At 50.8% G+C, this 18,089-nt stretch overlaps 1 protein-coding gene across 13 annotated transcripts in view; it reads left to right on the forward strand.

Annotated features, from left to right (window-relative positions):
• LOC137422340 (tight junction protein ZO-1) overlaps nt 1-18,089 on the forward strand; it is a 633,827-nt gene that overhangs the window by 318,736 nt on the left and 297,002 nt on the right. For 11 of the 13 annotated variants that reach the window (XM_078771176.1, XM_078771169.1, XM_078771173.1 and 8 more), the window contains one exon: nt 9,247-9,463. In XM_078771176.1, coding sequence (XP_078627302.1) covers nt 9,247-9,463 — 217 coding nt within the window. The remainder of the gene's footprint in view (nt 1-9,246; nt 9,464-18,089) is intronic. The other 2 variants (XM_078771178.1, XM_078771179.1) reach the window with 1 other exon arrangement.

Raw genomic sequence — 18,089 nt, forward strand, 5'->3', positions numbered from 1 at the left:
GAAATTTCAATTTACCATTTCAGTTTTGTCATCATATGTTTAACAAAGCTTTATTATGATAATGTGGAGAAGGTAAACTAATAATTTGGTCAAAAGGTCAAAGGTCAGTGTCACATGTAATCGTCAATTTTTATCCGATTGAGCTGAAATTTTAAGAATTTGCATATTGGGTCACTGAATTGGTTCACCAATCAAAAGCTACAAGCCGTTTGGTTTTTTTTAGATCAAAAGGTCAAGGTTGCGTAAAATCACATTTTCACCCAATATTCCTAAAATTTAAAGAATTTGCATATCGGGTCGCTGAATTGGTTCACTAATCAAAAGGTAGGAGTCGATTGTTTTTGGTTTTTTTCCGAGATCAAAAGGTCATTGGTCAAGTCTGCATAAAATCATCAAATTCCATTTTGTTTTGTTTCTAACTGTTTTTGTTATTTGAGCATACAGAAGAAGATGTTGAGGACATCAAGAGATTGAGGTGAAAGACATCAAGTCAAATAAATGCACTTTTACATGAATGTGTGGAATTCATCCAGGAGGGAGCTACTGGAATAAAGTGCATCCTGGAGAAGCTGGGAGGGTCAAAGGACTGCGAAAGCAGAGGGAGATAGACTGAGGAAGAGCCGATAAAAAAGCGGAGAGGGAGCAGATTTGTCTGCGATGTGAAAGCAACAGCTTTTGTGTTTTGTCATTATGGGAGATTCCAATAATCGAGTCCTACAGTCATGTGAAAAAGTAAGTACACCCCATGTAAAGTTTTGACTTTTTCAACATATTTCAACATACAGCTATTTGATCTTCATTTCAACAATACTGATAGATAAAGGTGATATAATATAACAAATATCATGAAACATTTACATTTTGTAGTCCATTGTATAATTTAAATAAACATAAATGCAAATTTTGCATGTGGAAAAAGTAAGTACACCCCTACATTTATCACTACTTAAAATACCTAAAATTAGAATCAGGTGCACCAGCTCAGGTGAAAATGATTAGAACATCGTTAGAGAGTATCTTGGAGGAACGTGTCTTATTTAAACCTCAGACATTTAGTTTGGTGTGCTCTTTGTTGTTGAAGTGTGCGGCGTCACCATGTCGAGATCAAAAGAGCTGTCTGAGGCCTTCAGAAAGAAGGTTATAGATGCCTTCGAGTCTGGGAATGGATTTAAAAAGATCTCCAAACAATTTGAAATCAATCATTCGACTGTCCGGAAGATCATCTCCAAGTGGAGAAGATTCCAAACAACTGCCAACTTGTTCAGGCCAGGCCGCCCCAGCAAGTTCAGCCCGAGAGCAGACCACAAGATGCTGAAATAAGTCTTAGTGGGGGGGCCAATGTTTTCCCGTTGAATTCAAATGTTAATTTGTGGACACTGGTTGGGTTGTCTTTAGGGATGATAGAAGTTGTAGAAAAAATATGTCTCCATTTTTTTCAAGTTCTTTATAGCGGCCATTTTGGATTATCAAAATGGCGTTTGTTGAAAACCGAAATTGTCATTATCTTGGCTTCTAAATGACCTAGAGTGTTAATTTTGGTGTCCAAATGTACATATTTGCGGATACTTAATCCAATAAACACACATTTATACACCTACATATGATCAAAAGGGTTCTTATGGCAGCCATCTTGGATTTTCACGCACTTATGCCAACACATATATATATTTTTTTCCATCATTTTCACTTCTAAATCACATAAAGGCTGGACTTTAGTGTTCAAATGTACACTTATAATGTCTTTGTGCAATATTTTTAGTTGGCAGTGTTCATTGTTACATTGAAGGATCTCCATCCTCCTCATCATCAGTGTTATCGATTCCCATGGGGCGCTCCTGACCCGTGTTACCACACACCTCTTCATCTGCCCCACACATACACATCTCAGAACAGTTGAGATGCTGAGACCTGCATGAGCAGTGAGACATGCATTGGGTCTTCTTGCAGTTACATTTGATTAGATGTGTGATGGCAGCTGGGGCTGGAGGGTCCTTGGTTGTGATGGGCACCAGCTGATCTCCTTCTGCTCTCCATCCATGTTGTGTTGGTTGTGAAAGCTGGGGGTCCGGTACATCAGCCTGATGCCACACCATGGCCTGGAAATGTGCACGAGCAATGGCTTCATGTAAAGCTCCCCGTGTTGGTGGCAGCTTCTGTGCCTCTAGCTGTTTCTTGGTAAACAGTCTCCACCTCAGCTTGCCCACATCCACAACTGTAGTACGAGGCTCATACAGCTGGCATACAAATGCCTCAATGTCACTTTCTGTGTCAGCTCTCAGCTCCTCAGAGGCCCCAAGGTCATGAAACGCAGATACCACCTCAACAGAGCACCTATTGAGGGCTTGCCAACATGTGAGCTTTCCCTTGCCGGCAAACCGACCAGTCTGGTCTGCTCCCGTGAATGCATGGAATCCTGGTAGGGCTGCAGCCTTCCTGACACCAAGTTCATGTACTATTGGTTCCAGTGAGATTTGCCTCTTCTTGTTCCCCACACCCGTGATGAAGTATGTGTCTTTGCATAGTTCATGGTACCGGTGGAGTGCTAGGATGAATACATCAGTATCAGGTGACTGAATGTACAGCTGTGTTGCACCTCTTCGGACGGCATCTAGACTGTGAAGAAAGATCCTCGTATCAGCCTCCTCCTGGGAGCTACGGAGATGCTGTACATCCATGCAGTTGGAGAAGACATCCTGCCTTGAAGTGACGATGAAGACCTTGGTAGTCCCCTCAAAGTGACACAGAGCTTTCTTTGCCAGATAGACAGTTAGCTCATCTTTGGTGTTGGTGTGCGACAGGAACTGTTTTGCTGTCAGTTTCCCAATCGGGGTGCTGTCTTGAACGTGGTAAGCAGTGGGCGGCTTGCCACCTTGGCGCCTCTCCCGTGTGGCCTCTTTCAGTGAATTTGGCAGATCATATCGGTCAAACACGAGGTGGACTTCATCATACCCGTTGGTCTTGCAGTCCAGTGTTACATTGAAATGGCCAGCCCACTGGGCACATGTTTTGACCCATTGTGGCTTACCCATTGCTTGCACTAATGCCATGCCGTCTATGACAGTCACCTTCTTGGGAGGGGGTGGAGTATGTTCAGGATTGTCGTCGTCTGGCTGCTGACCAGTGCCAGTTGACTTCTTGGGTAGATCTTCTAGGATGGTCCTCTATGGCATTCCCAGCAGCCCTCAGTGCAGCCATCACAGTGTGCATCTCCCCTAGTCGCAGTACCCACTTGCCTTTGCAGTCATCTCTGGTCATCTCCAGCTGTTTGGCTCGCTCATACAGGGCCATGTCTAAGGTGATCACTGTCTTCCTATCGGGACCCATGACCATGCAGTTGATTTGCTGTGTCTGTTTCAAGACTGTTATCAGTGTTTGCCATTCATGGGCTGGTGCTGCTACCAATGGCAGGGCGTTGACCTCTGTCAGAGGCTTCGAAGAGGAGAGCAGTGAGTTGTAGGCTGTCCAAGTTGGGATATCGTGATGCTTGATCCTACTGCCAGGTGGTTGTTTTGGATCGTGGACGAGTGACCCAACAGGGTCAGCATGCTGGGGTTCTGCAGCTTGCAGCTGGTCATCTGGTGGGATGATGTCGTCTTGTACGTCCTCAGCTTCAGCTGTTCGCATGATTGTGCGTGAAAGTAGCCACACTGTGTCCGTCGCAGAGTACGGCTTGGTGACATCTGGGTTTGACCGTGTCTTGAAGCTATACGTGGTACCTGTGGCAGATTGTTTGTTTGGTGCTTGGCAAGGAACAAAGTCTGGAGCAGTCAGAACCTTGAGTGAGCGGTGTCTGGCCTTTCGGTCATGTAGTGTCAGTGTTCTATGTTCATCTGTGGAGGGTGCATGTTCCCGTCGTTGGTAGAGTGCCCAGGCTGTAGCATGGAGTGTCCGCTTCCCATCAGGTGTGTCTTCATTGAAGTCACTGTTGTCCACTGCAAAGAAGACAAACGTCCCTATGCGCATGGTTCTTGGAAAGTATACACCCTGTTCTGTCGTAGACTCTATGACTGAGTTGGCCAGCTGTGTCTCCAACCGCAAGATCCGACTATAATCAACAGACAGACCGAACCCATGCAGGAAATCCAGAAGCTTCTTGTTTCTGGTGGACTGATGGACTACAATGGCAACGGCAAGCTGCTGTGGCCATTCTAAGCGATGGCGGAATGGTGCATCTGGCTCTTTGGGCTTGTACGTGACTTGGCGTTTTGACTTGTAGCCGTACATGATGTTCTGACTGATGGTTATAACATCTCGATGAATAGTGGCTGAGCGCATAGTCTCTGGCTCAATGCTCGTGGCTGGTCCTTCCAGTAGCCAGCGGAGGAAAGCATAGAGTACTTTGGGTACATGCTTTTCAGCATCATCAGTGTTCATTTCTCCTTCAAATTGCCATGGGTGCTTGTTCTGACAAGCAATGGCACTGCGGAGAACAGAGGCACTCTCAAACAGTTGTTCGATGTTTTTTTCATTTGTCTTCGTCATTGCATCTTCGACAGCTGCATCACGCACGGCAGTGGAGAATACACAGTCTGACTCGTTTCGACGTTTTGGTTTCATGAAGTGAACGTCATCAATGTGAGAGTTGATTTTCTCCTTCATGCCTTGGGTAGTAGGTGATGGGACATTGTGCACACCATTATTGTCAAGAATCCTGGAGTAAACCGACTTCAGGTCAGACATGTTGAGAATTTCACCAGCTTGGAGTAGAGAGCGAACAAGGCTGACAAACTCAATGTCTGCGGCTATTTTGATAACATTAGTTTCTTGCAGTATGTGTTCTTTGTCATCACTTGATGTCCCACTCTTGGGAGCACGTTGGACATTCTGCACCCAGCATGGGAGATGATACTTGACGTCGATCGCATGAGCATCATGTGCACTGATGGCAGCACTCAGCTGAACTTTCCACTTGTGGTTGCTGCCTTCTTCAACAGCTTTCTTCAGCTGTTTACCTGCGTTGAACGTGCATACAACATGTACACTTTCCTTAGTGACCTCTTGACAGAAGAAACAAAGGTCTCTGTTGAATGGAGTTGATGATGAACGTGTGAAGCGAAGAGTCTCGTCTTGCGTAGAACCTGAGGTACTTGCAGCGGCAGGTGCAGAAGAAGGACGTCCACACCTCTTATGAAGATGCTGGGTGTCGCCATGTTCGCAGGCTTTCTGGTGGCGAACTCTAGCACGCTCCAGGTGAGCAGTGTTGCATGTAGATCCATAACATGCCCGGTGCCACTTTGCTTTATTGTTCCTCAAGTCAGTGGCAGTGAAACAGCTTAATCGTTCGCTGATCTGTTTGAAGTCGGCATCACCATATCGTGCCCTCTCCTGGATGAACTGGAGAAACTTTGCATATGAGCCCAGTGCTGGCTCAGTCACTAGTGCACCTTGGGGATCCTGGCACTGAATGCAAAGTGTGAAATCAGTTTCTTTCTTGGTTTTCTTGCTTTTTGGCTCCATCATAGCTCAGGGTCACGAATCTGGAACATACAAATAACAAATAACAATTAAGATAGATGTGCATTAAGTTAGATTTTGGACACTGGTTCGGCTGTGCCATAAAAACCTATTTTTATCCCTTGTAGGTTATTAAAGAAGGTTTCATTCAATTCTCTATCCCCAAAAATGTACAACTGGACACCAGAATCGAAACTCTAGGTCATTTAGAAGCCAAGATAATGGAATTTTACGTTTTCGACATCCGCCATTTTGAAAATCCAAAATGGCCGCCATAAAGAACTTGAAACAATTGGAGACATATTTTTTCTAGAACTTATATCATCCCTAAAGACAGCCCAACCAGTGTCCAAAAATTAACAAGCAATTTCACCGGGCATTTCAATCTGCTACATTGGCCCCCCCACTATCTCTAAGAACCCCAGAATGTCATCACGGGACCTAAAGGTAGCTCTTGCCACTGTTGATGTCAAAGTGCACGAGTCTACCATTAGAAAGAGGCTGCACAAATTTGATCTACATGGGAGGTGTGCCAGGAGGAAACCTTTGCTGTCCAGAAAGAACATCAGGGCAAGACTAAAGTTTGCCAATGAACACCGAGGCAAAGACCAGCACTTCTGGAACAATGTGCTCTGGAGAGATGAGTCAAAGGTAGAGCTATTTGGCCACAGTACCAGAAGACATGTTTGGCGAAAAGCAAAGACAGCATTTGACCACTAGAACCTGATACCAAATGTAAAGCATGGTGGTGGAAATATGGTTTGGGGCAGCTTTGCTGCATCAGGGCCTGGGTAGCTCACTATCATAGAATCCACTATGAATTCTTCATTGTACCAGAGGGTGCTTGAGGATAATGTGAGGCCATCTATCGGAAAGTTGAAGCTCAACCGAAGGTGGACCTTGCTACATGACAATGACTCTAAACATACCAGTAAATCCACCAAGGAATGGCTGAAAATAAAGAAATGGAGGGTTCTGGAATGGCCAAGTCAAAGCCCGGATCTAAATCCCATCGAGATGTTGTGGGGGGATTTGAAACGAGCTGTGCATGCAAGAAACCCCTCAAACATCGCACAGCGGAAAGAATTCTGCATGGAGGAGTTGGGAAAAATTTCTTCCAGTCGATGTCAGAGACTGGTAGACAGTTATAAGAAACGCCTACTTGAGGTTGTTTCTGCCAAAGGGGGCAATACCACCTATTAGAGCCAAGGGTGTACTTACTTTTTCCACAGAAGGAAATGGCATCTCTGTTAATTTTTTGGTGAATAAATTATTGCAAAGTCAATTCTTCATTGTTTTTTGTTCAATTAGATCACCTTTATCTATAGATACTGTTCAAATGAAGATCAAATATTGATATGTCCACATATGTTAAAAAGATTTTTTAAAAACATTTAATGGGGTGCACTTACTTTTTCACGTGACTATATAGTATATAGTGTATATGACAGTCAGTCATTTAGATAAGTGATGCCATATCTGGGCCAAATTGAGGCCATTTATTAATTGCAAACACCTTCAGCTCTGAGCAAATATTGACTTCCATTGGAAGTATTTAGTTTTTATATTAACACAAGGTTTTAACATATTTAATTTTGAGTATCGGGATGTTGAAGGAAAATTTCGGGGCACTTATTATTTTAACAAACCTCAATTGAAACATATTCAATATGTTGAATAAATTCCAACCATATGTATCTATTTAGAATGTGTTGAGTATAAGATTAAGGCTGGTGGGATTCATCATCATTTCGTATGTAGGCTGTGGCTGCTGGCTGCTGGCTGCTGGCTGCATCATTGCTCGGAGCATGACTGTGCCCCCTGTATAGCTAGGAGTGCCCCCTGTGTCCAGTAAGCTGGTACTCATTTCCCTGACCTCGGAAGGATGACAGGCTGAGTCAATCCACCTGGTGTTATTTAACCACACGACAGTGGCTTGAACTCAAGACCCTAATATCTTAAGCCAGCCACCTCAACCGTTAAGCCAACACCAACCTTTCTGAAAGGAGCAAAAGGGGCCTACTTCAACTATTGCTATCTCAGCCTTCGCTTTATACCCCTTGGAAGTTTTCAGTGTGGGGGGCATGCCACCTAGGAGTGGATGAAAACAGAACATCCCAACGGCCAGCCTGCCTGGGTCAGTGTTGTACATAGGTCAGCCCTCTGACTCATTATTATGACTGCTGAGTTATTGGTTCGCATGGCGTTTCCTATTGATTCCACCCATGGTGTACCAGTACCCAGGACGCAAACACAGAAGTTGGGCAGCCTGCTTGTTCACTTGGTACAGGCTAGCAACCTTTACCAAGTGATTGCTTATACCCGCTATACAGTATATCCTACAAAAAGAAACATGTTGCAGACGATTTTTCTGATTTGGACTTACAGCACCTGCTACATACATGACCTTCGCCTGCCCAAGCAAATCCTGTTTCGTGAGCTCAGCATTGTCAGCCATAAGAGGGGTCATCCCAAGCAATGTTGGAAGAACTGTGTTAAGCAAGATCTAAAGCTCTTTGGGTTGGAAGATGGCTGGTATGACTCGACAGTGGGCCGCAACAAGAGGTGCCACTGCCTGATGAATGTTGGGATGTTAGCAGAGCACACCATGCGTGGCCGGTCCAGTGCCAGATGATAGCGCCAATGAGCCAGATTGTGTGGGATCACCCATCGTCACTTGTGACGAGGATAATGATGATGACGATGTACTTTCGTCTTTGAGCTGCCTTGCCTTGGTGTGATTCCTGGCCCAACTATAAACTGCCATCCTGGTAGTTTGCAGTTAGGCTGATTTATCAATGTGTGTGCCATCCCTCAGTTGGATGTAATAAACTTAGAGTCTCATTTGGCAGCATTCGTTAGTGGGTGTTAATGATCGCATTGTGTCTTTCACGAAGATTAAGTCAGCTATCGCCGGCAGCCTGAACAAATGACAAAATCCTGTACACTCACCCAGTCAAATATCCTTTGTCAGGGTGCCTACCTCTCTGGCATTGTAACCCCTCGCCAATGAAAGTGCCTTGGCAGGCTTATACACCTGTGGCATGAAGAGGATAAAAATAAACCACCTTTTAGAGGCCATTTTTCCCCGCATAGCGGGGGTTGGCCTTTTTCGGGGACCGTGGTAGTTGTTGTTTTTCGGTCCCCTTTTTGAAGCAATGTTTTACGGCCGGATGCCCTTCCTGACGCCAACCCTTTTTGCCGCCTTTTACGACAAGCAGGGAATTACCAGTGAACTGGTACTCAATTAGCCGACCTCGGAAGGATGACAGGCTGAGTCAACCCCCCTGGCGTTAATTCAGCGATTGACCGGGATTCAAACCCAGGATCCTAGGATCCTAAGCCGGCACCCTAGCCGCTAGCCCAACACCACTCCTCCCTTCGGGCATGAAGAGGATAAACAAATAATAAGCCAGCAGCACACAAGGGACTTTTTATGGAGTTTTTATTGGGTTTTTTTTTTGTGTGTTTTTTTTTACATCTGCTTTTTGTATATCGTGGGGACGGTGCAACTTTGCATCTACGTTTTGTATATCGTGAGGATGGTGCAACATAACGCATCACTTGTCCTCAATCAGGAGCAGTTTACCATCCGTTTTCTTCACCTTTTTATGGTTTAATCCATCCCCTGCAAATGCTTATCTCTGGCTGCATAGTCATATAGTCCATATTGTAATCACCTAGCGGCCTCTGTTTAGCAGAAGAATTGCATTGCAAATAAAATATTTAATGCAAGTAGTATGTAATTCAGACACCATAACTTAATGTGAATTCATACCACTCCCCATGCAGTTATTTGCAGTGAGATATTGAATACCACCTTGCATGAGGACTTACTCCTGTGCATTTTGGCTGATGCAGACATCTCCGAGATCCAGTCTCTTGCTTCGGAGCAGTCTGATGAGGCACAGTCGAGACAAAGCAGCCACTCACGATCGCAGGACGAAACACGCTCGCCAGATAGTGAGACCCCAACTCGTTCCACTGGCCACCTTTCCAGCAATACCAGGTGGGTCCAAGTGTTACACATCACTGCCATTACATATTGGTTGTATCGGCTTACAGAGTGACCACTCAATGCGTGCTGCAGCCTTTCAGGGCCATGCACATTTCACACATTTTAACCGCATTCTTTCTCATTTTACCCAAGTCAAGCAGGCTCAGGACAAAATATTAGAATGCTGACTTCAGCACACCAGTTATTGTCCTTTGGTGTCCAAATGCATCCTCACATTTGATTGACTGTTGCAGTAACATTGGATGCAACTTGCTCTTATGGACCCCATCTGGACTTTCTGCCAGTGTCTTCGCCAAATTTTTAGTGGTGTGAAGTGGACAGTAAACTATTATTGCTGTCTTTCATCTTATGATAGCAGACAATTGTTTGCAGCCAGATGGTGTGCGTGGGAGCGTTGATGCACTGTTAGAGTGCGTATTATATGCTAGCCAAGCAGAGTCTGGAACCCCACAGGCAAGGTCTCGAAGGCTCATTGCATCTGCGTGAGCCTGGCACAGGTGGCTTTTACTGAGTCAAGAAAAAACCTTTTTTAATGTCAATTTGGCAATTCGTACACTCGGCTTTGTTAAAAACGCGACTGGGAGATGTGTTGAGTCAGATGGGTCACAACCTTGCCAATAAAGGTTTTATTTATTTTTTTCAATTCCTATGATTAAAATTTACCATAAATGGTGAGGTGTATAGTTGAATCAGTTTGTACCTTGTGATACGTGGATGCTCCCTTCACATCACGGAGCTTTACGTTACCTCATTTTTGGCGAAATAATATTTTCAAGAGTAATTTCCAGTTATTATTAGTATACATATTATTGTTCTCTTTAAAGTGAAATTATGAGTCTAGGGTTGATCATTTTTTCATAAAACACAAGTAAACACTAAAATGCAAAAGTCCACCATCTGTTTAACTTAAACTCAAATTTGAAGTGTCAAGTAAAAACAGTCACTTAGCATAGCCATCCTGTACTATTTGGGGCTGACTGTTTATTATGTGCACGCTGTAGGAGCAGGAGGCCGTGCACGTTGAGGTGTATATAAATGTTAAATTTGCTTTATCGTGGCATATTTCCAAAGAAGATTTAGCGTGGTGTTTTTCCAAAGATGCTTTTAATAACAAAATTAATGATAATCGCATATTGTTAATGTTATTACAAAACAATATTAATACTAATAATGGCCCACTTCCACCAAGGCGTTTTTTCTGCAGTGATAACGTGTATAAATAGCTTATCTTCTTACTGAAGGAGCTGGGGCTCCCACGTCGATCGGAAGAATGGACGCGACAAAAAGCTGGAATTCATCCGAGTTGCTTTAATCAAATCAAACCAAACACTCAGGCACTCTGAAAAGCCCGTTTATCGGGCAGCAATATATATACATATTATCCCGGAGCGTTTGCCCAGGAAAGGCGAGAGGGGGCGTGGCCCAGCGTCCTGGCTGCGGCCTGGCAAGTTGAGGGCGAGCCTGCCCGGGCATGCCCGGGCGTCCCGACCGAGGCCTGGCAAGTTGAGCGCGGGCCTGCCCGGGCGTCCTGAACGAGCCCGGCATGGTGATCGCTCCGCGTCCTTGATAGGTGCAAGGCGATTGTGAAAACCCAGCGGTAGCCGCTACACACGTCCCCCCAGAATCGACTTGCACCGGCAGGGTCAATTTGAGGGGGGTCCTGATGACCCGGCCGAAGCGACCCCTGGTGGGTCGTGGGAGGGGGTCCGGTGTGGTGGTGGGCGGTCGATTGGGGGGCACCGTGGACGGGGGGCGGCCTCGCCGCGGCGGAAGGGCCACCCGTGGTGGGTGGTCGACGTCCACGTGCGCCGGCTTGAGGCGGTCCACCGCAATCCGGTCCGACCTGCCGCCGATGTCGATGACGAACGACTTGTCGTCCCGTCGCAGCACCCGGAAGGGCCCGTCGTACGGCGGCCGGAGTGGCCCCCGATGTGCGTCGTGACGCACAAAAACATACTCCGCTGTGCGAAGTGCTGGGGGGACGTAGAACTGGGGGTCACCGTGGTGGGATGTTGGCACGGGGGCAAACTGTCGGGCGGCCTCCTGGAGGTCCGAGCGCTGGTGAGCTGCGGACCAGGGACTGGTAGCGTCGGGCACGAATTCGCCCGGGACGCGTAGCGCCTGGCCATAGACAAGCTCGGCGGTGGATGCCTGGAGGTCCTCCTTGGGGGCCGTGCGGAGGCCCAAAAGGACCCACGGCAGCCGGTCGGCCCAACCGCCGTCTTGAAGGCCGGCCATGAGCACGGCCTTCATGGAGCGGTGGAATCGCTCGCACAACCCGTTTGCTTGGGGGTGGTAGGCCGTAGTACGGTGGAGCTTGACCCCCAGGTTGCGGGCGACCGCGCCCCACAGCTCGGAGGTGAACTGTGGTCCGCGGTCTGACGAGATGTCCGCCGGTGCGCCGAAGCGGGCGACCCAGGTGGCGATGAAAGCCTGCGCCACGTCGGCGGTGGTGGTGGAGACGAGGGGAACGGCCTCCGGCCACCTGGTGGTCCTGTCCACCATGGTGAGCAGGTGTGTGAACCCCCGTGACGGGGGGAGGGGGCCCACCAGATCCACGTTGACGTGGTCGAAACGTCGTTCGGGCACGGTGAAAGGTGCCAGCGGGGCCTGGGTGTGTCGGTGGACCTTGGCCCGTTGGCAGGCCGTGCAGGTGCTGGTCCAATCACGGACGTCCCGACGAAGGCCGTGCCAGACCAATCGCGCCGACACCAGCTTCTGGGAAGCTTTCCGGCCCGGGTGGGAAAGGCCGTGGAGGGAGGCGAAGATGCGGCGCTGCCAGGTGACGGGCACGATGGGGCGAGGCTGGCCTTGGGAGACGTCGCAGAGCAGGACAGTGTCCGCGAAGGGGATGTCGGCCAGGCGGAGGCCCGTGTCCGCCGCCCGGAGGGCTTGCACCGTGGTGTCGGTGGTTTGGTCCGCCGCCATAAGCGCAAAGTCCACGCCCAGGTGGACCGCGTTCGCGCTGGCCCGGGAAAGACAGTCGGCCACGGCGTTGTTTTTGCCGGCGACGTGCCGGATGTCCGTGGTAAACTCCGACACGGCGGAGAGGTGCCGCTGTTGGCGGGCCGACCACGGCTCCGTGACCTTGGCCATGGCGTAAACCAACGGCTTGTGGTCGACGAACGCCGTGAAAGGTCGGCCCTCCAGGAGGTGGCGGAAATGGCGGGCGGCCAGGTGTAGACCGAGGAGCTCCCGGTCAAACGTGCTGTATTTGAGCTCGTTCGGCCGGAGCTGCCGGCTGAAAAAAGCGAGTGGCTGCCAAACCCCGTTCACCCATTGCTCATGTACGGCGCCCACCGCGTAGTCGGAGGCATCCGTGGTGAGGGCGATGGGAGCGTTGAGCACCGGGTGAGCGAGCAGTGTTGCGTCGGCGAGGGCCCGCTTTGAGCTTTGGAAGGCCGCATCCATTGCTGCGGACCAGGCGATGTCGTGCTTGGCCGGCTTGCCCCGGAGGGCTTCGTAGAGGGGCCGCATGAGTTGAGCAGCGCGGGGCACGAAGCGGTGATAAAAATTCACCATTCCCAGGAATTCCTGCAGGGCCTTTATGGTGCGGGGACGTGGGAACGTGGTGATGGCCTCGACCTTGGTTGGCAGCGGCACGGCCCCGTTCTTGGTGATGTGGTGGCCCAAAAAATCAACGGCCGTCGTGCCGAAGTGGCATTTGGCCGGGTTGACGATGAGGCCGTGCTCGCTGAGGCGCCCGAACAGTGTTCGGAGGTGGAGGAGGTGCTCGGCCCGGGACGTGCTGGCGACGAGGATGTCGTCCAGGTAAACGAAAAGGAACGGCAGGTCACGCAGCACGCCGTCCATCAAGCGCTGGAACGCCTGAGCCGCGTTCTTGAGACCAAACGGCATCCGCAAGAATTCGAATAAGCCGAACGGCGTGATGACTGCCGTTTTAGGGACGTCGGCCGCCCTGACAGGTACCTGGTGATATCCCCGTATGAGATCAATTTTCGAAAAAATGACCCGTCCCGCCAGACGGGCGGAGAAGTCTTGGATATGCGGGATCGGGTACCTGTCGGGGGTGGTAGCGTCATTGAGACGGCGGTAGTCGCCACACGGGCGCCATCCACCCCCCCGGCTTTGGCACGATGTGCAGTGGCGAGGCCCACGCGCTATCGGAGCGCCGCACGATGCCGAGGTGCTCCAACGCGTCGAATTCGGCCTTCGCCACGGCGAGCTTGGCTGGGTCGAGGCGGCGGGCCCTGGCATAGACCGGCGGGCCCGTGATTGGTATGTGGTGCTCGATCCCATGCCGTACTGCGACGGCCGAAAACGTCGGCCGCGTGAGGGCAGGGAACTCCGTGAGCAGGTGAGCAAACTCGTTCGCCGCCGGGACGGCGCATGCCAGCTCGGTCGGCGCGGAGCTGCTCAATGTGCATACCAGGGAGCTGAAGGTTTCGGCGTTGATTAAATGACGCCGTTGGACGTCCACCAGCAGTCCGTGTGCGCAGAGGAAGTCGGCGCCTAGCAGAGCCATGGGCACGTTTGCGGTTACAAACGTCCAAGCAAAGCGTTGGCCGCCGAAGCAGAGGGTGACGTTGCACGGGCCGAAGGTGCGGATGGTCGATCCGTTGGTCGCAACCAAGGAGGGGCCGCAAACCGCGGATTGCCTGTCCTGGTCAGAGGCGGGTATGACGCTCAGTTGGGCGCCGGTGTCGCACAGGAAGCGCCGTCCGGACGCTTTATCCGTGATGAACAGTAAGTTGCCCGTGTGGCCGGCGCTCATGGCTGGTAATGAACGCCGGCCCGGCCGTTTCCCGGCCTGCCGAAGGTGCACGGGGGTCGGCATGTCCGGGCCTTCTGTCCGAACCTGGCATGATAGTAACACCACGCTTGGTCAGGTGGAGGCCCCGGTCGTCGTGCTGGAGGTGGTCGGCTCGGTGTAGTGGCTGCCAATTGCGTCGGCAGTTCGGTCGTCGACCGTGCCGGGTGCTCGGGCGCCATGGGTGTTGCGTCGGACGGCGGTGGGTCCCATGTCGCCGCTGCGATTCGCTGTCCTGCGGCGGAGATCTTGTCGGCTGCTCTGGCAAGGGCCCGGGGATCTGTGATCGTCGTGCTTGCCAGGGTGAGGCGTACCGGGTTAGGCAGCTGACGGAGGAACAGCTCCCGGAACAGGAATGCCGGAGAGTGCTCGCCGAGCAGTGAAAGCATGTAGTCCATTCGCTCGGAAGGGCGCGTGTCGCCGAGCTCGGGCAGGTCGAGCAGGCGCCGTGCGTGTTCCGCCGATCGGAGGGCGAAAGCGTCGAGGAGAAGCTTCTTAATCGCGCCGTATTTGTCAGCGGCTGGCGGGCTCTCGAGGAGGCTCAGGGCGCGGGCCGCGGTGGCCGAACCGAGCGCTGTTACCACATGGTGGAAGCGGGTGTCGTCGGCCGTGATGCCTCGCAGGGCGAACAGGGAATCCGCCTGTGCGAACCAAACCGCCGCGTGAGCCTCCCAGAAGGTAGGCAGTTTAAGGGCGACTGCCGTGTCCATGTCGGTAGGTCACCAATGAAGGAGCTGGGGCTCCCACGTCGATCGGAAGAATGGACGCGACAAAAAGCTGGAATTCATCCGAGTTGCTTTAATCAAACCAAACACTCAGGCACTCTGAAAAGCCCGTTTATCGGGCAGCAATATATATACATATTATCCCGGAGCGTTTGCCCAGGAAAGGCGAGAGGGGGCGTGGCCCAGCGTCCTGGCTGCGGCCTGGCAAGTTGAGGGCGAGCCTGCCCGGGCATCCTGGACGAGCCCGGCATGGTGATCGCTCCGCGTCCTTGATAGGTGCAAGGCGATTGTGAAAACTCAGCGGTAGCCGCTACACACGTCCCCCCAGAATCGACTTGCACCGGCAGGGTCAATTTGAGGGGGGTCCTGATGACCCGGCCGAAGCGACCCCTGGCGGGTCGTGGGAGGGGTTCCGGTGTGGTGGTGGGCGGTCGATTGGGGGGCACCGTGGACGGGGGGCGGCCTCGCCGCGGCGGAAGGGCCACCCGTGGTGGGTGGTCGACGTCCACGTGCGCCGGCTTGAGGCGGTCCACCGCAATCCGGTCCGACCTGCCGCCGATGTCGATGACGAACGACTTGTCGTCCCGTCGCAGCACCCGGAAGGGCCCGTCGTACGGCGGCCGGAGTGGCCCCCGATGTGCGTCGTGACGCACAAAAACATACTCCGCTGTGCGAAGTGCTGGGGGGACGTAGGACTGGGGGTCACCGTGGTGGGATGTTGGCACGGGGGCAAACCGTCGGGCGGCCTCCTGGAGGTCCGAGCGCTGGTGAGCTGCGGACCAGGGACTGGTAGCGTCGGGCACGAATTCGCCCGGGACGCGTAGCGCCTGGCCATAGACAAGCTCGGCGGTGGATGCCTGGAGGTCCTCCTTGGGGGCCGTGCGGAGGCCCAAAAGGACCCACGGCAGCCGGTCGGCCCAACCGCCGTCTTGAAGGCCGGCCATGAGCGCGGCCTTCATGGAGCAGTGGAATCGCTCGCACAACCCGTTTGCTTGGGGGTGGTAGGCCGTAGTACGGTGGAGCTTGACCCCCAGGTTGCGGGCGACCGCGCCCCACAGCTCGGAGGTGAACTGTGGTCCGCGGTCTGACGAGATGTCCGCCGGTGCGCCGAAGCGGGCGACCCAGGTGGCGATGAAAGCCTGCGCCACGTCGGCGGTGGTGGTGGAGACGAGGGGAACGGCCTCCGGCCACCTGGTGGTCCTGTCCACCATGGTGAGCAGGTGTGTGAACCCCCGTGACGGGGGGAGGGGGCCCACCAGATCCACGTTGACGTGGTCGAAACGTCGTTCCCGGCGAGAGGGGGCATGCCCGGGCGTTCCGACCGAGGCCTGGCAAGTTGAGCGCGGGCCTGCCCGGGCGTCCTGGACGAGCCCGGCATGGTGATCGCTCCGCGTCCTTGATAGGTGCAAGGCGATTGTGAAAACCCAGCGGTAGCCGCTACATCTATCTATAATTCCAGTAATCTCTGTACGTTTGTACGTTTGTCTGTGACCGCTGTTTCTCGACAACCACGGGTCCGATATACTTTTAACTTGCCAGGTATATTGCTGGGGACCCGAGGATGTGCCTTTTCAAGGTTTCATATTAATCGGACAATTACTTACCGAGCTATGTCCAAAAAACGATTCAACCAATCAGAGAGCAGCGAACTATCGCGTGTGCCGAACGTGGCGGACACACTCTGCCTCGGATGGCACATTTGAGAGCGTATTCATTTATTTCACGTTTGCAAACTATGTTGGCGTTAAACTATGTTTTAAAACTAATAAAAACGAATTTGCGATTCATTCGCTTTCCTGCGCGTTTGTGCACGCGATGGCGATTTCTTTACCAAACTCCGGAAGCCGTTCGCTTTGGACCAAACCATTTCATGTAAATAGAGGGGGGGGGATTGTCACCACTCGCAAGCCGTTCGCTTTGGACCAAACCATTTCATGTAAATAGAGGGGGGGGATATAATTTTAGATATATATATAGTACGGGCATGCCCTAGTTACTTTAATTCACCAAATGTCCGTCTGTCGGTCCATTCCCAGGTACCGCAAAAACGGCTGAACCGATCGCAACGATATTTTGGGTGGGTAATCCTGGGACCCCCTGGAGTAAAATAGGCTATTTTGTTTTTCCAATTTTCCAGTTTTTCCAAACACGATGGAAAAATATTTACTGATATAAACCGTGATGTGGCTTTTATTGAAATTCTACAAATACTGTTTAGATTTTGATGAGAATTATGAACCTGCCGCGAATGCAGAAGCGGACAGATTACGGCAATGAGTTGGTTTGATAATATCCCAATACAACCGTCATTTAAAACAGTATTTTGTTAAAATATAAATTGATGATTGGAATTGAGTTAATACAATTACGGTTTTGAATTCGTAATTGTGTTCACCCAACCGTATGGAACTTCACATCAGGATTTAAATATTTGTTTATGTCACGAATGTTGGTAAAACTTTATTTCTTATATTAATGCTATTTAATTTGCGATTGGAGTTATGCTGTTTGGAATGAAAAAAGAGATATCAAGTTCAAGTGAATGACGAAATGCCGTGACGGTTTCTACTTTCTAAACGTGAAATTCGCGGATCGCCATTTGCAGATTCACCATTGACTGGAATGAATATGAATGAATGATCGTTTTAAGGCCATTTTTCCCTGCTAGAGCAGGGGTTAGCCTTGCGGGCCCCATGACAATTCATGGTTCCCTGTTTGAGGCAATGTTTTTATGGCCGGATGCCCTTCCTGACGCCAACCCTTGGTCACGCTCTTGCGATGCGCAGGGATACAGTGTGCCTATTCTAAATCGGGGTACACACGGTGATCATTCATCCCAGCAAGCTGGTACTCAATTTGCCGACCTCTGAAGGATGACAGGCTGAGTCAACCCCCCTGGCGTTAATTCAGCGATCGACCGGGATTCGAACCCAGGATCGTAGGATCCCAAGCCGGCACCCTAAACCGCTAAGCCAACACCAACAACACCAGGCCAACACCAGGCAACATAAAACTGTGTATGGAACAAACGTACATTTTTGTTTGCGAATGGGTACGTTTTTCATGGAAGTCCTTCACGAACTTGCTGTCCATGTCTGACGTGCGACTGAAGGTGCTACAC

This window comes from Myxine glutinosa, chromosome 2, assembly GCF_964187855.1.
Source record: "Myxine glutinosa chromosome 2, kmMyxGlut1.1, whole genome shotgun sequence".
NCBI lineage: Eukaryota > Metazoa > Chordata > Myxini > Myxiniformes > Myxinidae > Myxine > Myxine glutinosa.